This window comes from Scyliorhinus torazame, chromosome 24 (assembly GCF_047496885.1).
Source record: "Scyliorhinus torazame isolate Kashiwa2021f chromosome 24, sScyTor2.1, whole genome shotgun sequence".
Lineage (NCBI taxonomy): Eukaryota > Metazoa > Chordata > Chondrichthyes > Carcharhiniformes > Scyliorhinidae > Scyliorhinus > Scyliorhinus torazame.
The window spans coordinates 18,275,136-18,302,806 of record NC_092730.1 but is presented as its reverse complement, the minus strand read 5'-3'; the positions used below and the strand labels follow the sequence as shown (position 1 = coordinate 18,302,806).

The 27,671-nt window shown below is 53.0% G+C and overlaps 2 protein-coding genes across 2 annotated transcripts in view; one reads left to right on the top strand and one right to left on the bottom strand.

The window, feature by feature from the left end:
- The window catches only part of LOC140400210 (neurexin-2-like), a 2,085,493-nt gene that overhangs the window by 1,937,846 nt on the left and 119,976 nt on the right, over window positions 1–27,671 (bottom strand). The gene's annotated exons all lie outside the window — the stretch shown is intronic.
- efemp2a (EGF containing fibulin extracellular matrix protein 2a) overlaps window positions 1–27,671 on the top strand; it is a 70,149-nt gene that overhangs the window by 15,486 nt on the left and 26,992 nt on the right. Inside the window, exons 2-6 of the mRNA XM_072489642.1 lie at window positions 17,907–18,012; window positions 20,556–20,604; window positions 22,233–22,490; window positions 26,399–26,521; window positions 27,111–27,227. Coding sequence (XP_072345743.1) covers window positions 17,932–18,012; window positions 20,556–20,604; window positions 22,233–22,490; window positions 26,399–26,521; window positions 27,111–27,227 — 628 coding nt within the window. The 5' untranslated portion in view covers window positions 17,907–17,931. The remainder of the gene's footprint in view (window positions 1–17,906; window positions 18,013–20,555; window positions 20,605–22,232; window positions 22,491–26,398; window positions 26,522–27,110; window positions 27,228–27,671) is intronic.

Sequence of the window (27,671 nt, the reverse complement as noted above, 5' to 3'; positions counted from 1 at the left end):
CCTGGGAGTGTTTGATGGGGACAGTGTAGAGGGAGTTTTACTCTGTATCTAACCCCGTGCTGTACCTGTCCTGGGAGTGTTTGATGGGGACAGTGTAGAGGGAGCTTTACTCTGTATCTAACCCCGTGCTGTACCAGTCCTGGGAGAGTTTGATGGGGACAGTGTAGAGGGAGCTTTACTCTGTATCTAGCCCCGTGCTGTACCTGTCCTGGGAGTGTTTGATGGGGACAGTGTAGAGGGAGCTTTACTCTGTATCTAACCCCGTGCTGTACCTGTCTTGGGAGTGTTTGATGGGGACAGTGTGGAGAGAGCTTCACTCTGTATCTAACCCCGTGCTGTACCTGTCCTGGGAGTGTTTGATGGGGACAGTGTAGAGGGAGCTTTACTCTGTACCTAACCCCGTGCTGTACCTGCCCTGGGAGTGTTTGATGGGGACAGTATAGAGGGAGCTTTGCTCTATATCCAACCCCGTGCTGTACCTGTCCTGGGAGTGTTTGATGGGGACAGTGTAGAGGAAGTTTTGCTCTGTATGTAACCCCGTGCTGTACCTGTCCTGGGAGTGTTTGATGGGTACAGTGTAGAGGGAGCTTTACTCTGTATCTAACCCTGTGCTGTACCTGTCCTGGGAGTGTTTGATGGGGACAATGTAGAGGTAGCTTTACTCTGTATCTAACCCCGTGCTGTATCTGTACTGGGAGTGTTTAATGGGGACAGTGTAGAGGGAGCTTTACTCTGTATCTAACCCTGTGCTGTACCTGTCCTGGGAGTGTTTGATGGGGATAGTGTAGAGGGAGCTTTACTCTGTATCTAACCCCGTGCTGTACCTGTCCTGGGAGTATTTGATGGGGACAGTGTAGAGGGAGCTCAACTCTGTATCTAACCCTGTGCTGTACCTGTCCTGGGAGTGTTTGATGGGGACAGTGTAGAGGGAGCTTTACTCTGTATCTTACCCCGTGCTGTACCTGTCCTGGGAGTGTTTGATGGGGACAGTGTAGAGGGAGCTTTACTCTGTATCTAACCCCATACTGTACCTGTCCTGGGCGTGTTTGATGGAGACAGCGTAGAGGGAGCTTTACTCTGTATCTAACCCCGTGCTGTACCTGTCCTGGGAGTGTTTGATGGGGACAGTGTAGAAGGAGCTTTACTCAGTATCTAATCCTGTGCTGTACCTGTCCTGGGAGTGTTTGATGGAGACAGCGTAGACGGAGCTTTACTCTGTATCTAACCCCGTACTGTACCTGTCCTGGGAGTGTTTGATGGGGACGGTGTAGAGGGAGCTTTACTCTGTATCTAGCCCCGTGCTGTACCTGTCCTGGGAGTGTTTGTTGGGGACAGTGTAGAGGGAGCTTTACTCTGTATCCAACCCCGTGCTGTAGCTGTCCTGGGAGTGTTTGATGGGGACAGTGTAGAGGGAGCTTAACTCTGTATCTATTACCGTGCTGTACCTGTCCTGGGAGTGTTTGATGGGGACAGTGTAGCGGGAGCTTTACTCTGTATCTAACCCCGTGCTGTACCTGTCCTGGGAGTGTTTGATGGGGACAGTGTAGAGGGAGCTTTACTCTGTATCCAACCCCGTGCTGTAGCTGTCCTGGGAGTGTTTGATTGGGACAGTGTAGAGAGGGCTTTACTCTGTATCTAACCCCGTGCTGTACCTGTCCTGGGAGTATTTGATGGGGACAGTGTAGAGGGAGCTTTACTCTGAATCTAACCCCGTGATGTACCTGTCCTGGGAGTGTTTGATGGGGACAGTGTAGAGAGAGCTTTACTCTGTTTCTAACCCCGTGCTGTACCTGTCCTGGGAGTGTTTGATGGGGACAGTGTAGAGGGAGCTTTACTCTGTATCTAACCCCGTGCTGTACCTGTCCGGGGAAAGTTTGATGGGGACAGTGTAGAGGGAGCTTTACTCTGTATCTATCCCCGTGCTGTACCTGTCCTGGGCGTGTTTGATGGGGACAGTGTAGCGGGAGCTTTACTCTGTTTCTAACCCCTTGCTGTACCTGTCCTGGGAGTATTTGATGGGGACAGTGTAGAGGGAGCTTTACTCTGAATCTAACCCCGTGCTGTACCTGTCCTGGGAGTGTTTGATGGGGACAGTGTAGACGGAGCTTTACTCTGTATCTAACCCCGTACTGTACCTGTCCTGGGAGTGTTTGATGGGGACGGTGTAGAGGGAGCTTTACTCTGTATCTAACCCCGTGCTGTACCTGTCCTGGGAGTGTTTGATGGGGACAGTGTAGAGGGAGCTTTACTCTGTATCTATCCCCGTGCTGTACCTGTCCTGGGAGTGTTTGATGGGGACAGTGTAGAGGGAGCTTTACTCTGTCTCTAACCCCGTGCTGTACCTGTCCTGGGAGTGTTTGATGGGGACAGTGTAGAGGGAGCTTTACTCTGTATCTAACCCCATGCTGTACCTGTCGTGGGAGTGTTTGATGGAGACAGTGTAGAGGAAGCTTTACTCTGTATCTAACCCCGTGCTGTACCTGTCCTGGGAGTGTTTGATGGGGACAGTGTAGAGGAAGCTTTACTCTGTATCTAACCCCGTGCTGTACCTGTCCTGGGAGTGTTTGATGGAGACAGTGTCGAGGGAGCTTTACTCTGTATCTAACCCCGTGCTGTACCTGTCCTGGGAGTGTTTGATGGGGACAGTGTAGAGGGAGCTTTACCCTGTATCTAACCCCGTGCTGTACCTGTCCTGGGAGTGTTTGATGGAGACAGTGTCGAGGGAGCTTTACTCTGTATCTAACCCCGTGCTGTACCTGTCCTGGGAGTGTTTGATGGGGACAGTGTAGAGGGAGCTTTACTCTGTATCTAACCCCGTGCTGTACCTGTCCTGGGAGTGTTTGATGGGGACAGTGTAGAGGGAGCTTTACTCTGTATCTAACCCCGTGCTGTACCTGTCCTGGGAGTGTTTGATGGGGCCAGTGCAGAGGGAGCTTTACCCTGTATCTAACCCCGTGCTGTACCTGCCCTGGGAGTGTTTGATGGGGACAGTGTAGAGGGAGCTTTACTCTGTATCTAACCCCGTGCTGTACCTGTCCTGGGAGTGTTTGATGGGGACAGTGTAGAGTGTGCTTTACTCTGTATCTAACCCCGTGCTGTACCTGCCCTGGGAGTGTTTGATGGGGACAGTGTAGAGGGAGCTTTACCCTGTATCTAACCCCGTGCTGTCCCTGTCCTGGGAGTGTTTGATGGGGTCAGTGTAGAGGGAGCTTTACTCTGTATCTAACCCCGTGCTGTACCTGTCCTGGGAGTGTTTGATGGGGACAGTGAAACATAGGAACAGGAGGAGGCCATTCAGTCCCTGGAGCCTGTCCCGCCATTTGTTGAGATTATGGCTGACCCGCGGCACGGCTAGCACAGCGGCACAGTGGTTAGCCCCGCTGCCTCAGGGCGCTGAGGACCCGGGTTCGAATCCCGGCCCTGGGTCACTGTCCGTGTGGAGTTTGCACATTCTCCCCGTGTCTGCGTGGGTCTCGCCCCCACAGCCCAAAGATGTGCAGGTTAGGTGGATTGGCCGCGCCAAACCGCCCCTTAATTGGAAAAAAAAAAGAATTGGGTACTCTAAATTTCTAGGGGCTGGTTTAGCACAGTGGGCTAAACAGCTGGCTTGTCATGCAGAACAAGGCCAGCAGCGCGGGTTCAATTCCCGTACCGGCCTCCCCGAGCAGGCGCCGGAATGTGGCGACCAGGGGCTTTTCACAGTAACTTCATTTGAAGCCGACTTGTGACAATAAGCGATTATTATTATTTTTACTTGCTTACATTGAGTTCCATCTGCTTCACCTCGTCTGTCAATATCTCCTTGTAATTTCATGCCATCATCGAGACTGTCTACAATGCCACCACACTTTGCATCATCAGCAAAAATTTGGATCTATGACTTTCTGTGCCATCACCCAAGTCATTAATGAATGATTGAGGCCCCAACACAAATCCCTGTGGTACATCACTAGTCACTGCCTGCCCGTTCGATGAATTACTATTATTCCCACTCTCTGTCTTCTGACACTCAGCCGTGAAGAAGGTTAATTCACAAGGTGAGCTCACATGGGATTAGGATAGTCATGTTTGGTGCTCGATGTCTCGCAAGGAATCTACCAAACGACTTGTGAGATTTACCAGAATGTTGCCTGGTATGGAGGGACGGTCTTATGAGGAAAGGCTGAGAGACTTGAGGCTGTTTTCGTTAGAGAGAAGAAGGTTAAGAGGTGACTTAATTGAGGCATACAAGATGATCAGAGGATTGGATAGGGTGGACAGTGAGAGCCTTTTTCCTCGGATGGTGATGTCTAGCACGAGGGGACATAGCTTTAAATTGAGGGGAGATAGATATAGGACAGATGTCAGAGGTAGGTTCTTTACTCAGAGAGTAGTAAGGGCGTGGAAGTGGAGTAAAGGTAGTGGACTCGCCAACACTAAGGGCATTCAAATGGTCATTGGATAGACATATGGACGATAAGGGAATAGTGTAGATTGGCTTTAGAGTGGTTTCACAGGTCGGCGCAACATCGAGGGCCGAAGGGCCTGTACTGCGCTGTAATGTTCTATGTTCTATGATAGAATGGTGGAGCAGACTCGATGAGCCGAATGGCCTAATTCTACTCCTACATCTTATGAACTAATGAATTTCCTAACCGTGCCAATAATTGGCCCTCAACTTAGTGAACAGCCTCTTTCTTATGTGGAACTTTATGAAATGCCTTCTGGAAGTCCATATAAATGACATCCATCGATATTCCCCCTGTCTACTAATTTAGTCACCTCCTCAAAAAATTGAACAAGGTTAGTCAGGCATGCCCTTCCCTTCGCGAATCCTTGCTGGCTCTCCCTGATTGACAGAAAATGTTTGAGATGTTCAGATACCCCATCCCTGATTGTAGACTCCAGCAATTTCCCCCACCACAGACGTTAGACTAACCGTCCTGCAGTTCCCTGGTTTCCCCCTTCTTAAAAAGTGGAGCGACCTGTGGAATTTTCCAATCCGGAGGGACAACTCCTGAATCTAGGGAACTCTGGAAGATTAGCGTTAGGTAAAGATGCGCTGGGGCCTTGGAAAGGGTCCAGAGGAGGTCCGCAAGAATGATCCTTGGAATGAAGAGCTTGTCGTGTGAGGAACGGTTGAGGACTCTGGGTCTGTGCTCGTTGGAGTTTAGAAGGATGAGGGGGGATCTGATTGAAACTTACAGGATACTGCGAGGCCTGGATAGAGTGGACGTGGAGAGGACGTTTCCACTTGTAGGAAAAACTAGAACCAGAGGACACAGCCTCAGACTGAAGGGACGATCCTTTAAAACAGAGATGAGGAGAAATTTCTTCAGCCAGAGGGCGGTGAATCTGTGGAACTCTTTGCCGCAGAACATAGAACATACAGTGCAGAAAGAGGCCATTCAGCCCATCGAGTCTGCACTTCACCCACTTAAGCCCTCACTTCCACCCTATCCCCGTAACCCAATTACCCCTCCTAACCTTTTTGGTCACTAAGGGCAATTTAGCACGGCCAATCCACCTAACCTGCACATCTTTGGACACTAAGGGCAATTTAGCACGGCCAATCCACCTAACCTGCACATCTTTGGACACTAAGGGGCAATTTAGCATGGCCAATCCACCCAACCTGCACATCTTTGGACACTAAGGGGCAATTTAGCATGGCCAATCCACCTAACCTGCACATCTTTGGACACTAAGGGGCAATTTAGCACAGCCAATCCACCTAACCCGCACATCTTTGGTCACTAAGGGCAATTTAGCACGGCCAATCCACCTAACCTGCACATCTTTGGACACTAAGGGACAACTTAGCACGGCCAATCCACCTAACCTGCACATCTTTGGACACTAAGGGCAATTTAGCACGGCCAATCCACCTAACCTGCACATCTTTGGACACTAAGGGGCAATTTAGCATGGCCAATCCACCCAACCTGCACATCTTTGGACACTAAGGGGCAATTTAGCATGGCCAATCCACCTAACCTGCACATCTTTGGACACTAAGGGGCAATTTAGCACAGCCAATCCACCTAACCCGCACATCTTTGGTCACTAAGGGCAATTTAGCACGGCCAATCCACCTAACCTGCACATCTTTGGACACTAAGGGACAACTTAGCACGGCCAATCCACCTAACCTGCACAACTTTGGACACTAAGGGACAATTTTGCACGGCCAATCCAACTAACCTGCACATCTTTGGACTGTGGGAGGAAACCGGAGCACCCGGAGGAAACCCACGCAGACACGGGGAGAACGTGCAGACTCCGCACAGACAGTGACCCAGCGGGGAATCGCACCTGGGACCCTGACGCTGTGAAGTCACAGTGCTATCCACTTGTGCTACCGTGCTGCCCACAGAAGGCTGTGGAGGCCAAATCATTGAGTGTCTTTAAGACAGAGATGGATAGGTTTGTGATTAATGAGGGGATCAGGGGTTATGGGGAGAAGGCAGGAGAATGGGGATGAGAAAATATCAGCCATGATTGAATGGGAGCAGGCTCGATGGGCCGAGTGGCCTAATTCTGCTCCTATGTCTTACGGTTTGATAGACCACATAATTTAGCCTTTCCGCTGGGACCGCTCTTCTCAGGCAGGTTCAGGTGGAGCCCGGCCCAATGGTACAGCTTTCTGCCCCAAACTATTGCCAGTACCCCATGATATGAAATCCCTCCTTCCCGCATTCACCATGTATTTAGTTCCCTGATATTCTTTCCTCTGTGACAATTTGCACGCGACTCGGGTAATAATCCAGAGATTATAACCCTTCAGGACCTGTTCTTAGTTCCTAATATGTGCTCTTTCCTAGTCCTGCCCATGTTGTCCATCCCTACGTCGGTCACAACAACTGGACCATCCCCCTTCCTCCCCAATATCCTTTCAAGCGGGTTAGAGATGTCTTTCACCACCCGAGAGTCTCGATCCTCAATACAAAGGATGCTATCGATCCCCCTGACAATAGAATCCCCGACCACTACCACTTGCCTTATTGCGCCCCCCCCCCCCCACACACACACTTAAATGGCCTACGGGGCAGTGGTCAGCTCGTCCATCCTCCCTACAGCCCTTTTCGTCATCCACCCAGGGAGCAAGTACCTCGTACCTGCTGGACGAGGTCAAGAGCTGAGCCTCCTCCGTTTCCGAATTCAGGTTCAATCTACCTGCCTCACTCGCCGTCGCGCCCTCCTGTCCCTGACCGCTGGCCAAGTTTCAGGGACTTAAACTCCGAGGTGTGACTGACGGCACGGCGGTTAGCAACGCTGCCTCATGGCGCCAGGGCCCCGGGTTCGATTCCGGCCTCGGGTCACTGTCTGCGCGGAGTCTGCACGTTCTCCCCCCGTGTCTGCGTGGGTTTCCTCCGGGTGCTCCGGTTTCCTCCCACAGCCCAAAGATGTGTGGGTTAGGTGGATTGGCCGTGCTAAATTGCCCCTTAGTGTTCAAAGATGTGCAGGTTAGGTGGATTGGCCGTGCTAAATTGCCCCTTAGTGTCCAAAGATGTGCAGGTTAGGTGGATTGGCCGTGCTAAATTGCCCCTTAGTGTTCAAAGATGTGCAGGTTAGGTGGATTGGCCGTGCTAAATTGCCCCTTAGTGTCCAAAGATGTGCAGGTTAGGTGGATTGGCCGTGCTAAATTGCCCCTTAGTGCCCAAAGATGTGCAGGTTAGGTGGATTGGCCGTGATAAATTGCCCCTTAGTGTCCAAAGATGTGCAGGTTAGGTGGATTGGCCGTGCTAAATTGTCCCTTAGTGTCCAAAGATGTGCGGGTTGGGTGGATTGGCCGTGCTAAATTGTCCCTTAGTGTCCAAAGATGTGCGGGTTAGGTGGATTGGCCGTGCTAAATTGCCCCTTAGTGTCCAAAGATGTGCAGGTTAGGTGGATTGGCCGTGCTAAATTGTCCCTTAGTGTCCAAAGATGTGCAGGTTAGGTGGATCGGCCGTGCTAAATTGTCCCTTAGTGACCAAAGATTGTAGGTTTGGTGTGGTTATGGGGATATGGTGGGGGGGTGGGCTTGGTAGGGTGGTCTTCCAGAGGGTCGGTGCAGACTTGATGGGCTGAAAGGCCTCCTTCTGCAATGTAGGGAATCAATGATTCAATGACTCCCTGAAAACACAGCGTACAGGTAACTCACCCCCTCCCCATTGTGCCGCAGTGTCAGCTCAAATTCCAGCTCATCAACTCTGAGCTAAAGTTCCTCGAACTGCTAACACCTGCAGATGTGGTCACTGTGGCTGGCAATGGGATCCACCAGCTCCCACATACCGCATTTCCCACATACCGCATTTCCCACATACCGCATTTCCCACATACCGCATTTCCCACATACCGCATTTCCCACATACCGCATTTCCCACATACCGCATTTCCCACATACCGCAGATGCAACACCTCACCTGCACTGCCATCTCAAGTTTAGTTAATGAGGTTTTTTTGATATTTAAACTATTATTCTCAGATACTCCCTGAATTACATCACGATTATCCAAATTTACTGCTATTAAACATTAGTCCCCAAATGCGGAATCGTTACCAGCTAACCAGCTCACCGCATTCCTGTGAGGTCACTTTGGAGCCACTTTAATTCTCTTCACGTTCTTTTATCCAAATCAGCTTCCAGGTCCTACTTACCAAAGCCACTGGGAGCTTTACTCTGTATTTAACACTGTGCTGTATCTGTCCTGGGAGTGTTGATGGGGACAGTGTAGAGGGAGCTTTACTCTGTATCTAACCCCGTGCTGTACCTGTCCTGGGAGTGTTTGATGGGGAGAGTGTAGAGGGAGCTTTACTCTGTATCTAACCCCGTGCTGTACCTGTCTGGGAGTGATTGATAGGGACAGTGTCGAGGGAGCTTTACTCTGTATCTAACCCCATGCTCTAGCTGTGCTGGGAGTGTTTGATGGGGACAGTGTAGAGGGAGCTTTACTCTGTATCTAACCCCGTGCTGTCCCTGTCCTCGGAGTGTTTGATGGGGACAGTGTCGAGGGAGCTTTACTCTGTATCTAACCCCGTGCTGTACCTGTCCTGGGAGTGTTTGATGGGGACAGTGTAGAGGGAGTTTTACTTTGTATCTAACCCCGTGCTGTACCTGTGCTGGGAGTGTTTGATGGGGACAGTGTAGAGGGAGCTTTACTCTGTATCTAACCCCGTGCTGTACCTGTCCTGGGAGTGTTGATCGGGACAGTGTAGAGGGAGCTTTACTCTGTATCTAACCCTGTGCTGTACCTGTCCTGGGAGTGTTTGATGGGGACAGTGTAGAGGGAGCTTTACTCTGTATCTAACCCCGTGCTGTACCTGTCCTGGGAGTGTTTGATGGGGACAGTGTAGAGGGAGCTTTACTCTGTATCTAACCCCGTGCTGTACCTGTCCTGGGAGTGTTTGATGGGGACGGTGTAGAGGGAGCTTTACTCTGTATCTAACCCCATGCTGTACCTGTCCTGGGAGTGTTTGAAGGGGACAGTGTAGAGGGAGCTTTACTCTGTATCTAACCCCGTGCTGTACCTGTCCTGGGAGTGTTTGATGGGGACAGTGTAGAGGGAGCTTTACTCTGTATCTAACCCTGTGCTGTACCTGTCCTGGGAGTGTTTGATGGGGATAGTGTAGAGGGAGCTTTACTCTGTATCTAACCCCATGCTGTACCTGTCCTGGGAGTGTTTGAAGGGGACAGTGTAGAGGGAGCTTTACTCTGTATCTAACCCCGTGCTGTACCTGTCCTGGGAGTGTTTGATGGGGGCAGTGTGGAGGGAGCTTTACTCTGTATCTAACCCCGTGCTGTACCTGCCCTGGGAGTGTTTGATGGGGACAGTGTAGAAGGAGCTTTACTGTGTATCTTACCCCGTGCTGTACCTGTCCTGGGAGTGTTTGATGGGGACAGTGTAGAGGGAGCTTTACTCTGTATCTAACCCCGTGCTGTACCTGTCCTGGGATTGTTTGATGGGGACAGTGTAGAGGGAGCTTTACTCTGTATCGAACCCCGTGCTGTACCTGTCCTGGGAGTGTTTGATGGGGACAGTGTAGAGGGAGCTCTATCTATCTAACCCCGTGCTGTACCTGTCCTGGGAGTGTTTGATGGGGACAGTGTAGAGGGAGCTTTACTCTGTATTTAATCCCGTGCTGTACCTGTCCTGGGAGTGTTTGATGGGGACAGTGTAGTGGGAGCTTTACTCTGTATCTAACCCCGTGCTGTACCTGTCCTGGGAGTGTTTGATGGGGACAATGGAGAGGGAGCTTTACTCTGTATCTAACCCCGTGCTGTACCTGTCCTGGGATTGTTTGATGGGGGACAGTGTAGTGGGAGCTTTACTCTGTATCTAACCCCGTGCTGTACCTGTCCTGGGAGTGTTTGATGGGGACAATGGAGAGGGAGCTTTACTCTGTATCTAACCCCGTGCTGTACCTGTCCTGGGAGTGTTTGATGGGGACAGTGTAGAGGGAGCTTTACTCTGTATCTAACCCCCGTGCTGTACCTGTCCTGGGAGTGTTTGATGGGGACAGTGTAGAGGGAGCTTTACTCTGTATCTAACCCCGTGCTGTACCTGTCCTTGGAGTGTTTGATGGGGACAGTGTAGAGGAAGCTTTACTCTGTATCTAACCCCGTGCTGTACCTGTCCTGGGAGTGTTTGATGGGGACAGTGTAGAGGGAGCTTTACTCTGTATCTAACCCCATGCTGTACCTGTCCTGGGAGTGTTTGATGGGGACAGTGTAGAGGGAGCTTTACTCTGTATCTAACCCCGTGCTGTACCTGTCCTGGGAGTGTTTGATGGGGACAGTGTAGAGGGAGCTTTCCTCTGTATCTAACCCCGTGCTGTACCTGCCCTGGGCGTGTTGATGGGGGCAGTGTAGAGGGAGCTTTACTCTGTATCTAACCCCATGCTGTACCTGTCCTGGGAGTGTTTGATGGGGACAGTGTCGGGGGAGCTTTACTCTGTATCTAACCCCGTGCTGTACCTGTCCTGGGAGTGTTTGATGGGGACAGTGTAGAGGGAGCTTTACTCTGCATCTAACCCTGTGCTGTACCTGTCCTGTGAGTGTTTGATGGGGACAGTGTAGAGGGAACGTTACTCTGCATCTAACCCCGTGCTGTACCTGTCCTGGGAGTGTTTGATGGGGACAGTGTAGAGGAAGCTTTACTCTGTATCTAACCCCGTGCTGTCCCTGTCCTGAGAGTGTTTGATGGGGACAGTGTAGAGGGAGCTTTACTCTGTATCTAACCCTGTGCTGTACCTGTCCTGGGAGTGTTTGATGGGGACAGTGCAGAGGGAGCTTTACTCTGTATCTAACCCCGTGCTATACCTTTCCCTGGGAGTGTTCGATGGGGACAGTGTAGAGGGAGCTTTACTCTGTATCTAACCCCGTGCTGTACCTGTCCTGGGGGTGTTTGATGGGGACAATGGAGAGGGAGCTTTACTCTGTATCTAACCCCGTGCTGTACCTGTCCTGGGGGTGTTTGATGGGGACAATGGAGAGGGAGCTTTACTCTGTATCTAACCCCGTGCTGTACCTGTCCTGGGGGTGTTTGATGGGGACAATGGAGAGGGAGCTTTACTCTGTATCTAACCCCGTGCTGTACCTGTCCTGGGAGTGTTTGATGGGGACAGTGTAGAGGGAGCTTTACTCTGAATCTAACCCTGTGCTTTACCTGTCCTGGGAGTGTTTGATGGGGACATTAGTGTAGAGGGAACTTTACTCTGTATCTAACACCGTGCTGTACCTGTCCTGGGAGTGTTTGATGGGGACAGTGTAGAGGGAGCTTTACTCTGTATCTAACCCCGTGCTGTACCTGTCCTGGGAGTGTTTGATGGGGTCACTGTAGAGGGAGCTTTACTCTGAATCTAACCCTGTGCTTTACCTGTCCTGGGAGTGTTTGATGGGGACAGTGTAGAGGGAGCTTTACTCTGTATCTAACCCCGTGCTGTACCTGTCCTGGGAGTGTTTGATGGGGACAGTGTACATAGAACATATAGAACATAGAACGATACAGCGCAGTACAGGCCCTTCGGCCCACGATGTTGCACCGAAACAAAAGCCATCTAACCTACACTATGCCATTATCATCCATATGTTTATCCAATAAACTTTTAAATGCCCTCAATGTTGGCGAGTTCACTACTGTAGCAGGTAGGGCATTCCACGGCCTCACTACTCTTTGCGTAAAGAACCTACCTCTGACCTCTGTCCTATATCTATTACCCCTCAGTTTAAAGTTATGTCCCCTCGTGCCAGCCATATCCATCCGCGGGAGAAGGCTCTCACTGTCCACCCTATCCAACCCCCTGATCATTTTGTATGCCTCTATTAAGTCTCCTCTTAACCTTCTTCTCTCCAACGAAAACAACCTCAAGTCCGTCAGCCTTTCCTCATAAGATTTTCCCTCCATACCAGGCAACATCCTGGTAAATCTCCTCTGCACCCGCTCCAAAGCCTCCACGTCCTTCCTATAATGCGGTGACCAGAAATGTACGCAATACTCCAAATGCGGCCGGACCAGAGTTCTGTACAGCTGCAACATGACCTCCCGACTCCGGAACTCAATCCCTCTACCAATAAAGGCCAACACTCCATAGGCCTTCTTCACAACCCTATCAACCTGGGTGGCAACTTTCAGGGATCTATGTACATGGACACCTAGATCCCTCTGCTCAGCCACACTTTCAAGAACTTTACCATTAGCCAAATATTCCGCATTCCTGTTATTCCTTCCAAAGTGAATCACCTCACACTTCTCTACATTAAACTCCATTTGCCACCTCTCAGCCCAGCTCTGCAGCTTATCTATATCCCTCTGTAACCTGCTACATCCTTCCACACTATCGACAACACCACCGACTTTAGTATCGTCTGCAAATTTACTCACCCACCCTTCTGCGCCTTCCTCTAGGTCATTGATAAAAATGACAAACAGCAACGGCCCCAGAACAGATCCTTGTGGTACTCCACTTGTGACTGTACTCCATTCTGAACATTTCCCATCAACCACCACCCTCTGTCTTCTTTCAGCTAGCCAATTTCTGATCCACATCTCTAAATCACCCTCAATCCCCAGCCTCCGTATTTTTTGCAATAGCCTACCGTGGGGAACCTTATCAAACGCTTTGCTGAAATCCATATACACCACATCAACTGCTCTACCCTCGTCTACCTGTTCAGTCACCTTCTCAAAGAACTCAATAAGGTTTGTGAGGCATGACCTACCCTTCACAAAGCCATGCTGACTATCCCTGATCATATTATTCCTATCTAGATGATTATAAATCTTGTCCCTTATAATCCCCTCCAAGACTTTACCCACTACAGACGTGAGGCTCACCGGTCTATAGTTGCCGGGGTTGTCTCTGCTCCCCTTTTTGAACAAAGGGACCACATTTGCTGTCCTCCAGTCCTCTGGCACTATTCCTGTAGCCAATGATGACATAAAAATCAAAGCCAAAGGTCCAGCAATCTCTTCCCTGGCCTCCCATAGAATCCTAGGATAAATCCCATCAGGTCCCGGGGACTTATCTATTTTCAGCCTGTCCAGAATTGCCAACACCTCTTCCCTACGTACCTCAATGCCATCTATTCTATTAGCCTGGGGCTCAGCATTCTCCTCCACAACATTATCTTTTTCCTGAGTGAATACTGACGAAAAATATTCATTTAGTATCTCGCCTATCTCTTCAGACTCCACACACAATTTCCCATCCCTGTCCTTGACTGGTCCTACTCTTTCCCTAGTCATTCGCTTATTCCTGACATACCTATAGAAAGCTTTTGGGTTTTCCTTGATCCTTCCTGCCAAATACTTCTCATGTCCCCTCCTTGCTCGTCTTAGCTCTCTCTTTAGATCCTTCCTCGCTACCTTGTAACTATCCATCGCCCCAACCGAAACTTCACACTTCATCTTCACATAGGCCTTCTTCTTCCTCTTAACAAGAGATTCCACTTCCTTGGTAAACCACGGTTCCCTCGCTCGACGCCTTCCTCCCTGTCTGACCGGTACATACTTATCAAGAACACGCAGTAGCTGATCCTTGAACAAGCCCCACTTATCCAGTGTGCCCAACACTTGCAGCCTACTTCTCCACCTTATCCCCCCCAAGTCACGTTTAATGGCATCATAATTGCCCTTCCCCCAGCTATAACTCTTGCCCTGCGGTGTATACTTATCCCTTTCCATCATTAACGTAAACGTCACCGAATTGTGGTCACTGTCCCCAAAGTGCTCTCCTACCTCCAAATCCAACACCTGGCCTGGTTCATTACCCAAAACCAAATCCAACGTGGCCTCGCCTCTTGTTGGCCTGTCAACATATTGTTTCAGGAAACCCTCCTGCACACACTGTACAAAAAACGACCCATCTATTGTACTCGAACTATATATTTTCCAGTCAATATTTGGAAAGTTAAAGTCTCCCATAATAACTACCCTGTTACTTTCGCTCATATCCAGAATCATCTTCGCCATCCTTTCCTCTACATCCCTAGAACTATTAGGAGGCCTATAAAAAACTCCCAACAGGGTGACCTCTCCTTTCCTGTTTCTAACTTCAGCCAATACTACCTCGGAAGAAGAGTCCCCATCTAGCATCCTCTCCGCCACCGTAATACTGCTCTTGACTAGCAGCGCCACACCTCCCCCTCTTTTGCCTCCTTCTCTGAGCTTACTAAAACACCTAAACCCCGGAACCTGCAACATCCATTCCTGTCCCTGCTCTATCCATGTCTCCGAAATGGCCACAACATCGAAGTCCCAGGTACCAACCCACGCTGCCAGTTCCCCTACCTTGTTTCGTATACTCCTGGCATTGAAGTAGACACACTTCAAACCACCTACCTGAACGCTGGCCCCCTCCTGCGACGTCAAATCTGTGCTCCTGACCTCTATACTCTCATTCTCCCTTACCCTAAAACTACAATCCAGGTTCCCATGCCCCTGCTGCATTAGTTTAAACCCCCCCAAAGAGCACTAACAAATCTCCCCCCCAGGATATTTGTGCCCCTCAGGTTCAGATGTAGACCATCCTGTCTGAAGGATGTGTAGAGGGAGCTTTACTCTGTATCTAACCCCGTGCTGTACCTGTCCTGGGAGTGGTTGATGGGGACGGTGTAGAGGGAGCTTTACTCTGTATCTAACCCCGTGCTGTACCTGTCCTGGGAGTGTTTGATGGGGACAGTGTAGAGGGAGCTTTACTCTGTATCTAACCCCGTGCTGTACCTGTCCTGGGAGTGTTTGATGGGGACAGTGTAGAGGGAGCTTTACTCTGTATCTAACCCCGTGCTGTACCTGTCCTGGGTTAAACAGGAGAGGTCATGGGGTATGGGGAGAGCGTTGGATCACGGCGTTGAGATGGAGGATCTGACCTGATGGATGGCGGAGTGAATTCGATGGGCCGATTGGCCTGCCCCTATATTGGATGTTTCTGAGGAAGAAGTTAATGATTGTTAGATATTACTGAGCACAGCCTCGGCACTGGTCCGGACTTGCTTGTGGAGTAAGACAGGGAGTGGATTCCTGTCGATTCAGAACTCCGCGTCTGCTAATCGTGGTCACTGGCATAAAGTGGCAGACGGGCTGCCGCTTGCCCAGTGGGCTGTGCGCCAAGCTGTGGGCGCAGGGAGGCTGAGGAAGGATTGACAGGAGACTATTTCAACCTCACAACGAACACTGGCTTCTAAACACGAGCATTGTTCTCCCTTCAGAATGCTGTCCAAACCCGTGCTCACCAATCAAGTGTCACAGAAACACACAATGCAGAAGAGGCCATTCGGCCCATCGAGTCTGCACCAACATCTGACCTGCCCACCTAATCCCATTGGCCAACACTTGGCCCGTGGCCTTGAATGTTACGACGTGCCAAGCGCTCATCTGGGTACTTCTTGAAGGATGTGAGGCAACCCGCCTCTCCCACCCTCCCAGGCCGTGCGTTCCAGACCCTCGCCACCCTCTGGGTTAATAGTTTTATCCTCAAATCCCCCCTAAACCTCCCGCCCCTCACCTTGAACTTGTGACCCCCCTCGTGACCGACCCTTCAACTGAGGGGAACAGCTGCTCCCTCTCCACCCGGCCCACGCCCCTCGTAACCTTGTCCACCTCGATCAGACCGCCCCCTCAGTCTTCTCTGCTCCAGCGAAAACAGCCCCAGCCTATCCAACCTCTCTCCATAAGTGAAACGCTCCATCCCAGGCAACATCCTGATGAATCTCCCCTGCACCCCCCTCCAGCGCAGTCACATCCTTCCTGTAATGTGGCGACGAGAACTGCACACAGTGCTCCAGCTGTGGCCTCACCAAAGTTCTGTCCAACTCCAACAGGACCTCCCTGCTTTTGTAATCTACGCCCCGATTGATAAAGGCGACTGTCCCATCTGCCTTTTTCACCACCTGCCCTCCCGCCTTCAGAGATCTATGGACAAACACGCCCAAGGTCCCAGTGTCAGGCCGTTCATTGAACACTTCCCTGTCACATTACTCCTTCCAAAGTGCATCGCCTCACTCTTTTCAGGGTTAAATTCCATGATCTGCCCATTTGACCAGCCCGTCTATACCCTCCCGTGACCCAAGACGCTCAACCTCACTGATAACCACCCGGCCAATCTTTGTGCCATCTGCAAACTTACTGATCCGACCCCCCACATAGCCATCTATGCCGTTTATATAAACGACCCAACAATAGGGGACCCAGCACAGATCCCTGTGGAACATCCCTGGACACTGGCTTCCAGATACTGAAGCAGCCGCCTGTCATCACCCGGTCTCCTACAGCTCAGCCAATTCTGAATCCACCTTATTAAATTACCCTGTATCCCATATGCATTTGCCTTCTTTATAAGACTCCCATTTGAGCCTTGTCAAAGGCTTTACTGAAATCCATATAAACTACATCCACCGCACTACCCTCATCTAAACAACTACCCCTCCCTCAAATATGTCTGCATGATGACTACTGTACAATTCAATCCTCGCCCTTAACTCATCCGTTTTACCTGTGGTACTCCTGGTATTGAAGTAAATGCCATCCAGCCTGGCCTTACTCCCTTGGAATTTACTTTCGCTCTATTCCCTCTGACTTGATTGCTGTTCGGTGTTATAATAATAATAATCTTTATTGTCAGAAGTAGACTTACATTAACACTGCAATGAAGGTACTGAGAAAAGCCCCTAGTCGCCACATTCCGGCGCCTGTTCGGGTACACGGAGGGAGAATTCGGAACGTTCAAATTACCCAACAAGTACGATTTTCAGGACTTGCGGGACGAAACCGGAGCGTCCGGAGGAAACCCACGCAGACGCGGGGGGAGAACGTGCAGACTCCGCACAGACAGTGACCCGAGCCGGGAATCGAACCCGGCACCCCGGAGTTGTGAAGCAACAGTGGTGACCGCTGTGCTACCGTGCCGCCCTGCTGTTGTTACGCCGACAGTCTGTATCCCCTCCCCCTGCCGAATTAGCACTTCCTCAAGCCACCATCAATCGCTGACGTCTTGTCGGAAACATGGCATTGACCAGTCGGTGCACAGCAAGATCCCAATTGGCCACTCTAATGGACACCGGCGCGCTCTCCTTTTAATTATTCTATTCCAATTAAGGGGGCAATTTAGCGTGGCCAACCGACCCCACCCATCTTTTTGGGTTGTGTGGGGGGGGGGGGCGAGACCCACACGCAGACACGGGGGAGAATGTGCAAACTCCACACGGACAGTGACCCGGGGCCCGGATCGAACCCGGGTCCTCGGTTCCCGTGAGGCAGCGGTGCTAGCCACTGCGCCGCCGTGCCCGCCCTCTCCGGTACGGGCGGGTTGGTTGTGGGCATGAAGGAATCTCCCGGCTCCCGGGGCGTCGCCAGTTCCTGGATTTGGTTGGCATCTGGGGGGTGAAAGGTCATCTGCCAACGTCCCACGCTGGTCACTTATGCTGTGTCCCCGCCCCCTCTCTATTTCAGGGTCGGTGGTCACCTGGAGGTCAAGATGCTGTTCCTGGTCCTGGGGCTGGTATTGTCGCTCCGCACAGCTATTTCACAGCAGGTCGATGAAGCGGTCACTTACATGGTAAGATTCCTCCCCCTCCTCAACGCCATGGCAACCGCCAGCACACGGCTCCTCACAGAGAAGGCCGCAGACCAGGGCCTCTGCCACTTAATCTCCCACTCAAATATTCCCTGGGGCCAAGCAAACACCCAATAGGGCAGGGCCTCAAGCTGTTGACTGCAGGCTCCGGTTGTGAGGTTCAGGCAGGGTTCGGAGGGATCTCACACCCTCCTGAGGCTGAGGGTTCACAGGTTTGGGGCCACACCCCAGAGTCGTGAGCGCACATTTGCGGCTGATACTCCCCAGTCCCCAGTACTGAGGGCCCGCCGCACTGTCAGAGGGTCAGTACTGAGGGAGCGCTGCACTGTCAGAGGGTCAGTACTGAGGGAGCGCTGCACTGTCAGAGGGTCAGTACTGAGGGCCCGCTGCACTGGCAGAGGGTCAGTACTGAGGGAGTGCCGCACTGGCAGAGGGTCAGTACTGAGGGAGTGCCGCACTGGCAGAGGGTCAGTACTGAGGGAGTGCCGCACTGTCAGAGGGTCAGTACTGAGGGAGTGCCGCACTGTCAGAGGGTCAGTACTGAGGGAGTGCCGCACTGGCAGAGGGTCAGTACTGAGGGAGCGCTGCACTGTCAGAGGGTCAGTACTGAGGGAACGCCGCACTGGCAGAGGGTCAGTACTGAGGGAGTGCTGCACTGTCAGAGGGTCAGTACTGAGGGAGAGCTGCACTGTCTGAGGGTCAGTACTGAGGGAGTGCCGCACTGTCAGAGGGTCAGTACTGAGGGAGTGCTGCACTGTCAGAGGGTCAGTACTGAGGGAGTGCCGCACTGTCAGAGGGTCAGTACTGAGGGAGTGCTGCACTGTCAGAGGGTCAGTGCTGAGGGAGTGCTGCACTGTCAGAGTGTCAGTACTGAGGGAGTGCCGCACTGTCAGAGAGTCAGTGCTGAGGGAGTGCTGCAGTGTCAGAGGGTCAGTACTGAGGGAGTGCTGCACTGTCAGAGGGTCAGTGCTGAGGGAGCGCCGCACTGTCAGAGGGTCAGTACTGAGGGAGTGCTGCAATGTCAGAGGGTCAGTACTGAGGGAGAGCTGCACTGTCGGAGGGTCAGTACTGAGGGAGTGCCGCACTGTCAGAGGGTCAGTACTGAGAGAGAGCCGCACTGTCAGAGGGTCAGTACTGAGGGAGTGCCGCACTGTCAGAGGGTCAGTACTGAGGGAGTGCCGCACTGTCAGAGGGTCAGTACTGAGGGAGCGCCGCACTGTCAGAGGGTCAGTACTGAGGGAGTGCCGCACGATCAGAGGGTCAGTACTGAGGGAGCGCTGCACGATCAGAGGGTCAGTACTGAGGGAGTGCTGCACTGTCAGAGGGTCAGTACTGAGCGAGTGCTGCACTGTCAGAGGGTCAGTACTGAGCGAGCGCTGCACTGTCAGAGGGTCAGTACTGAGGGAGCGCTGCACTGTCAGAGGGTCAGTACTGAGGGAGTGCTGCACTGTCAGAGGGTCAGTACTGAGGGAGCGCCGCACTGTCAGAGGGTCAGTACTGAGGGAGTGCTGCACTGTCAGAGTGTCAGTACTGAGGGAGTGCCGCACTGTCAGAGAGTCAGTACTGAGGGAGTGCTGCAGTATCAGAGGGTCAGTATTGAGGGAGTGCCGCACTGTCAGAGGGTCAGTACTGAGGGAGCGCCGCACTGTCAGAGGGTCAGTACTGAGGGAGTGCTGCACTGTCAGAGGGTCAGTACTGAGGGAGTGCTGCACTGTCAGAGGGTCAGTGCTGAGGGAGTGCTGCACTGTCAGAGGGTCAGTGCTGAGGGAGTGCTGCACTGTCAGAGGGTCAGTACTGAGGGAGTGCCGCACTGTCAGAGGGTCAGTACTGAGGGAGTGCCGCACTGTCAGAGGGTCAGTAATGAGGGAGTGCCGCACTCTCAGAGGGTCAGTACTGAGGGAGTGCTGCACTGTCGGACGGTCAGTACTGAGGGAGTGCCGCACTGTCAGAGGGTCAGTACTGAGGGAGAACTTTGTTGCTGATGGCTCTGGGCCAGGGGGTCACAAACCCATGACCTCTGACTCCGAGCGGAGAGAGAGAGAGAGAGATTGAGTGCCGCTCACCAAACCGCAATTGGCATCGGAAATTGCTTGGGAGATTGAGGTGCCAGCAGGGAACCGGGGTGGTGGGGGCGGGGGCACGGCAGGGCAGAGTGACCCGCTGTTGGTAGACCCGGTGCTGCAGAGGCCTCTCGGCCACATTTCCACCAGCTCCGTGGGGGGGGGGGGTCAAAGTCCTTCGAGTCAGGGGGTCAGAGGGGTCGATCGCTGCTAATCTCCCGTTGCCTGGACCCGCTTGTTGACACTTCTGCTCTCGAGAGCCAGTGTCAACACACCTCTGCCCGTTTCCTTGCCGACAATAACTTGGCCCACTCGCCGTCGTCCACTGCGCTGGACCCCTGCCCGGGGACGGCGGGAGTGGTGGGGGGGGGGCGCTTCATCTCCTGCCTCCGCGATCCTCGCCCCACCTCGCTTGCCGTTTGCCCAGTGTACAGTTCGTGACTCATTCTCTCTCTCTCTCTACAGGAATGTACTGACGGCTACGAGTGGGATCACGAGAGGCAACACTGTCGAGGTACGCGCCCCCCTCCCCCATTGACGGAGCAGAAACCGCCTCGGCGCCTCTGGGTTCCTTTACCGATTCTCTTCAATCTGTGTCCCCCCCCCCCCACCACTCTGGTTACCCACCCTCCCTCCAACCGGGAAACACTTTCTCCTCATCGACTCTAACCAAACCCCCCCTGGATGCCTCGATTTAATCTTCCGACCTTTAACACTCCCAGCTTTTCCAGGAACTGATGTTTCTCATCCCTCGGACCGGTCCGGTCAATCTCCTCCGCACCCTCTCTCCAAGGCACCTTTCCGAAAGTGAGGTCTCTGGAATTGGTCGCAACAGGCCGGATGTTTGCCGGGGGGAGTGGGGGGGCGGATTCCAGACCGAAGCAGGGTATCGCGGAGGAACGAACGATCCCTGAAATGCAAATTTCATGGCCGTGTCGGATTATTGTCTATTTTCTCTCCTCCTGGAGCGGTGGTCTCACGCGAAAGCCTGACCACGTAGGCCACAGCTGGAAAGGGGCGGTAGTGGGGGGAGGGGGGAATAAACTGCTGGGGTCATGGGGAGGGATTGGAAAGGCCTTGGGTGGGAGGGTGCGATGTCCGATCATGGGGAATGGTGTCTGGAGGTCGCAGGACGGGCGGCAGGTTAGTTTGGGAGAAGGCCGGGAAGGGGCGCTGAGGGGGCAAAACATTCCTGCTTCCCTCGGCCCACAAGCAGTGCCATAAGGGCACCTTACCTACCTGGTGCATCTACCTGGTGCATCTCTCCGCCCCTCCCTCCTGCAACGGGGGACTGACCACCCCCAGGAAAACTTGCTCTTCAGCCCTTCAATGCCCCTTGTTGAGGAGGCTGATAACTTTCCCCCCTCCCCCCCTTGCCACCCCTACCTGATAGAACATTACAGCGCAGTACAGGCCCTTCGACCCTCGATGTCGCGCCGACCTGTGAAACCACTCTAAAGCCCATCTACACTATTCCCTTATCGTCCATATGTCTATCCAATGACCATTCGAATGCCCTTAGTGTTGGCGAGTCCACTACTGCTGCAGGCAGGGCATTCCACGCCCTTACTACTCTCTCAGTAAAGAACCTACCTCTGACGTCTGTCCTATTTCAATCTCCCCTCAATTTAAAGCTATGTCCCCTTGTGCTGGACATCACCATCCGAGGAAAAAGGCTCTCACTGTCCACCCTATCTAATCCTCTGATCATCTTGTATGCCTCAATTAAGTCACCTCTTAACCTTCTTCTCTCGAACGAAAACGGCCTCAAGTCCCTCAGCCTTTCCTCATAAGATCTTCCCTCCATACCAGGCAACATTCTGGTAAATCTCCTCTGCACCCTTTCCAATGCTTCCACATCCTTCCTATAATGCGGCGACCAGAATTGCACGCAATACTCCAAATGCGGCCGCACCAGAGTTTTGTACAGCTGCAACATGACCTCATGGCTCCGAAACTCAATCCCTCTACCAATAAAAGCTAACACACCGTACGCCTTCTTAACAACCCTCTCAACCTGGGTGGCAACGTTCAGGGATCTATGTACATGGACACCGAGATCTCTCTGTTCATCCACACTGCCAAGAATCTTACCATTGTTCCCGTTGAGGCCTGAGCTGACGTATTATCGCTCTTTTGCAGATATCAACGAGTGCGAGACCATCCCTGGCGCCTGCAAGGGTGCCATGAAGTGCTTCAACCACTACGGGGGTTACCTGTGCCTGCCCCGTTCAGCCTCCATCATCACCCACAATGACGTGCCCCCCAACAACGAGCCTGGCAATGGCGACGGAGCCCCCCCACTCATCACTAGTCAGCAGCTCCCTGATGGGGGCGCCAACTCCGCAGCGACCGCCTGCCCACAGGGGTACAGCCCTAACCAGGAGGAGCAGTGCGTGGGTAAGCGCTCCTCGTCAGATGTGCTCTTTTCTTAATCATTCGCAAAGGCGGGGAGACCGTGAGGGGAGACTGTCGGGGAGGGAGAGCGGGAGTCTCGCCCGTCCCGTCGCGCCTCCGCAAGTCGGATGTCCCCGACGCGATTCCCCAGGCCGCGCGGAGTGGGGCACTTTTGTTTTCGCCTCGGAAGGGCGCGGCGGGCGGACTGTGGCGGGCACGGTGGCAACTAAGTGCGCGCACAGCAAGGCCCCGCGACCGTTCCACAGGCCGGGAGGGCGTGGGGATCGAGCGGGCGGCGGTGCGAGGGTCCGGGGTGACCAGGATTCCGATTTCCGTCGCGCGCGCGAGAGAGAGTGTCTGCGGTTACGTTCTCCACCAGTACGTGGGAAGGGCCTCCCATTCCCCCCACCCCACCCACCCCCCCGGTCTCCGTGTGGGGAATTATTGCGAGACACCTCCTGAGGAAGGAGACAAACCATCTAGGGGCGGACGGAGAAACAGAGAGAGAGTCGTGCGTGTGTGTGTGTGTGTGTGTGGGGAGGTGGGTCGTGAGAAGAGGCCGGATCTAAACTGGTTAAAGTCACTGACGCGAACCAGGCCTGACCACAAGGCCCCCGGCTGAGGATTGGATCCTCTTGATTTTGGCAACATGTTCACGCGCCCTCTCTCATTTGCCTCACAGAACCTGTAATTCTGTCTACAACCCCCCCCCCCCCCCCCCCCCTCCCAGGGGCCCTCACTCCAGGCTTCATGTCAAAGTGTTCCTCTGGAATAACCACATCCTGTGGGCTGATGCCAGCCGGATTACTTCACTTTGACTGCTCCTCTGCAAACGCTGCCGATTCGCGTCGGATTAACGCCGACCGTGCCTGGGACACACACACACACACGCAGGGGAGAGGCCATTAAGCCCCTCGCGGGTCTGTTTTATCTTCATTTATTCTGTCACGGGGGATGTGTGGGGGGGGGCGACACTGGGCCGGGCCCGCCATTTGTTGCTCATCCCTAATTGCCGCCTTTCAAATGAGCATCTCGCTCGGCCCATTTCAGACGGGAGGGGTTAAGGGCCGACCACGTGTGTTGGGGGGGGGGGGTCTGGTGTCACATGTAGGCCAGACCGGTGTAAGGGCGGCAGATTTCCCCCTTTCCCCTAAAAAGGGGGACATTAGTGAACCGGATGTTTTTATTTTACGACAATCGATGATCGCCGTCACGGTCGCCGTTGCCGAGCTTTACAATTCCGGATTTTATTCGTTGAATTTAAATTCCATCAGCCGCTGGGGTGGGATTCGAACCCGTGTCCCAACCGGGACACTGACCTGGGGGGGGGGGGGGGGCGCTCTGGAATTCTGGCCCCTGTCTGTGCCCTGTTTCATGCCACTGTCGCCCGTTTTGCCAGTCAACCAGATCATGTCCAAAGATGTGCAGGTTAGGTGGATTGGCCGCGCTAAATTGTCCCTTAGTGTCCAAAGATGCTCAGGTTAGGTGGATTGGCCGTGCTAAATTGCCCATTAGTGTCCAAAGATGTGCAGGTTAGGTGGATTGGCCGTGCTAAATTGTCCCTTAGTGTCCAAAGATGCTCAGGTTAGGTGGATTGGCCGTGCTAAATTGTCCGTTAGTGTCCAAAGATGTGCAGGTTAGGTGGATTGGCCGTGCTAAATTGTCCGTTAGTGTCCAAAGATGTGCAGGTTAGGTGGACTGGCCGTGCTAAATTGTCCCTTAGTGTCCAAAGATGCTCAGGTTAGGTGGATTGGCCGTGCTAAATTGTCCGTTAGTGTCCAAAGATGCTCAGGTTAGGTGGATTGGCCGTGCTAAATTGTCCTTTAGTGTCCAAAGATGTGCAGGTTAGGTGGATTGGCCGTGCTAAATTGTCCCTCAGTGTCCAAAGATGTGCAGGTTAGGTGGATTAGCCGTGTTAAATTGCCCCTTAGTGTCCAAAGATACTCAGGTTAGGTGGATTGGCCGTGCTAAATTGTCCGTTAGTGTCCAAAGATGCTCAGGTTAGGTGGATTGGCCGTGCTAAATTGTCCTTTAGTGTCCAAAGATGTGCAGGTTAGGTGGATTGGCCGTGCTAAATTATCCCGAGTGTCCAAAGATGTGCCGGTTGGGTTGATTGGCCGTGCTAAATTGCCCATTAGTGTCCAAAGATGTGCGGGTTAGGTGGATTGACCGTGTTAAATTGCCCCTTAGTGTCCAAAGATGCTCAGGTTAGGTGGATTGGCCGTGCTAAATTGTCCGTTAGTGTCCAAAGATGCTCAGGTTAGGTGGATTGACCGTGCTAAATTGCCCATTAGTGTCCAAAGATGTGCAGGTTAGGTGGATTGGCCGTGCTAAATTGCCCCTTAGTGTCCAAAGATGTGCAGGTTAGGTGGATTGGCCGTGCTAAATTGTCCCTTAGTGTCCAAAGATGTGCAGGTTAGGTGGATTGGCCGTGCTAAATTGTCCCTTAGTGTCCAAAGATGTGCAGGTTGGGTGGATTGGCCGTGCTAAATTGTCCCTTAGTGTCCAAAGATGTGCAGGTTGGGTGGATTGGCCGTGCTAAATTGTCCCTTAGTGTCCAAAGATGTGCAGGTTTGGTGGATTGGCCGTGTTAAATTGCCCCTTAGTGTCCAAAGATGTGCAGGTTGGGTGGATTGGCCGCGCTAAATTGTCCCTTCGTGTCCAAAGATGTGCAGGTTTGGTGGATTGGCCGTGTTAAATTGCCCCTTAGTGTCCAAAGATGTGCAGGTTAGGTGGATTGGCCGTGCTAAATTGTCCCTTAGTGTCCAAAGATGTGCAGGTTGGGTGGATTGGCCGTGCTAAATTGTCCCTTAGTGTCCAAAGATGTGCAGGTTTGGTGGATTGGCCGTGTTAAATTGCCCCTTAGTGTCCAAAGATGTGCAGGTTAGGTGGATTGGCCGTGCTAAATTGTCCCTTAGTGTCCAAAGATGTGCAGGTTGGGTGGATTGGCCGTGCTAAATTGTCCCTTAGTGTCCAAAGATGTGCAGGTTTGGTGGATTGGCCGTGTTAAATTGCCCCTTAGTGTCCAAAGATGTGCAGGTTGGGTGGATTGGCCGCGCTAAATTGTCCCTTAGTGTCCAAAGATGTGCAGGTTGGGTGGATTGGCCGTGCTAAATTGCCCCTTAGTGTCCAAAGATGTGCTGGTTAGGTGGATTGGCCGTGCTAAATTGCCCTTAGTGACCAAAGATGTGCAGGTTAGGTGGATTGGCCGTGCTAAATTGTCCCTTAGTGTCCAAAGATGTGCAGGTTAGGTGGATTGGCCGTGCTAAATTGCCCCTTAGTGTCCAAAGATGTGCAGGTTAGGTGGATTGGCCGTGCTAAATTGCCCTTCGGTTCGATGGGATTGCTGGGTTATGGGGATAGGGTGGAGGGGTGGGCTTAAGTAGGGTGCTCTTCCCAAGAGCCCTGTGCAGCCTCGATGGGCCAAATGGCCTTCTTCTACAACGTAGGGACTCTAGGGCTCGGTGTCTGATCTGTCCTAGAGCCTTGTCGACCCACCTTAGTTAACCCCCTCACCCGTCATAAAAACTATCGAGCTCCATTTTTACTTTTCCACCTTTTTGAGGGGGTGGGGAGAATTCTGGATTCCGCTCCCCTTTGTGAAGAGCTTCCTGACGTCACCCCCTGGACAGCCTGGCAACAATTCTGAGGTGCTGCACCCCCCTCTGACGTCCACTAGAGGAAGCACCCTCTCTCCACCGGCCTTCACGTCTGCCCTTGTGCTGGCAATGGGCAACGCCGGTTTGGGTCACGGGCCTCAATCTTCTGTCTCGGAGCCGAGAGCGCCAATGGTCAGGGTGCCCGGGCAGACGGTAGAGAGCGAGAGAGAGAGGGGGCTGCCTACTACCCCACCCCCCACCCGCCGCGGATTCCCGGTTCGCCTGACTGACCTCCCGGGTTCCCTCACACAGACGTTGACGAGTGCCAGCTCGATACCCACAGCTGCCAACCGAGCCAAGAGTGCGTCAACACCCAGGGAGGCTACAACTGCGAGTGCCCGGAGGGATATCGGCTGGTGGGGACAGAATGCATCGGTAAGTGACCAGGAGTACGGGGGGTGGGGGGGGGGGGTGAAGCTGGTCCCCTTCAGCAGTGCGAGTAGCAGAAGGGAACGTTATATAAATAGAGAGAGAATGCAGAAAGCCGTGGGGCAGAGGGATCTGGCTGTTCTGGTCATCTTTCTTGAGGAGGGGGGGGGATGTTCAGAGGAGGTTGATTAGTCTGATTCCTGGGGTGAAGGGGGGTTTGTGTCCCGAGGATGGCTCGAGCAGGTTGGGGCCTGTGTACTCTTCTGGGTCTGGGACCTCGTCAACACTGGCCGACGCTGGGCCGGCAGCCATTTTGGGGCCTACCGAGGCAACCGAGGAAGGCCCGATTTCCAAGTCGGGTCAATATTTGTCCACGTTTCTTTTCGTTTTCTTCGAGGATGGGTCGGGAGACAAGAGACGAAAGGTCAGAGTTAGAAAGTACCGGGGGAGAAAAAAAAAGCCTTGAACCCCACACATTGTAAGAAGTGGGGGGGGGGGGGGGGGGAAAGAGCAGGAAGGACCCAGACCCTGGACGGCCCTCGAACATCTTGTCCCCCGCACCACTCAGCGTCTCTCTCTCTCTCTCGTATTTCAGATATAAATGAGTGTCGCTCCCGGTACTGTCAGCATCGATGTGTAAACTCCCCGGGGTCCTTCACCTGCCAGTGTGAGCCGGGCTTTACCCTGGGGGGAGACAACCGCTCCTGTGTGGGTAAGTCGAGCACCGTGGCCGCCTCTGTCTCATTCTTGCTGAGTGCGCGGTAGAATTCGGGAGAGAACGGCACTATCCTCAGCCTCGTACACTCCCGCTCAAGGCCAGCCCTGATTGGCGTGAAGTGGTTCCTGGCATCACCCATGTTCAGTCAACTATGCGAACCAGCCCCCCCCCCCCACACACACACAGATATACAGCCGAAAACCGTGCCACTCAGCCCAACTAGTCCATGTCAGCCCACCGCAGCCTCCTCCCAACTTTCCCCATCTATATCTACAATTCTAACCCGCTCTTCCATTCCGCCTCATATGCTCGTCCACATTCCCCCTCGAGGTCACCTCGATCACTCCTTGTGGGAGTGAGTCCCACATTCCCCGTGGGAGCAAGTCCCACATTCCCCCCACTCCCTGTGGGAGCAAGTCCCACATTCCCCCCACTCCC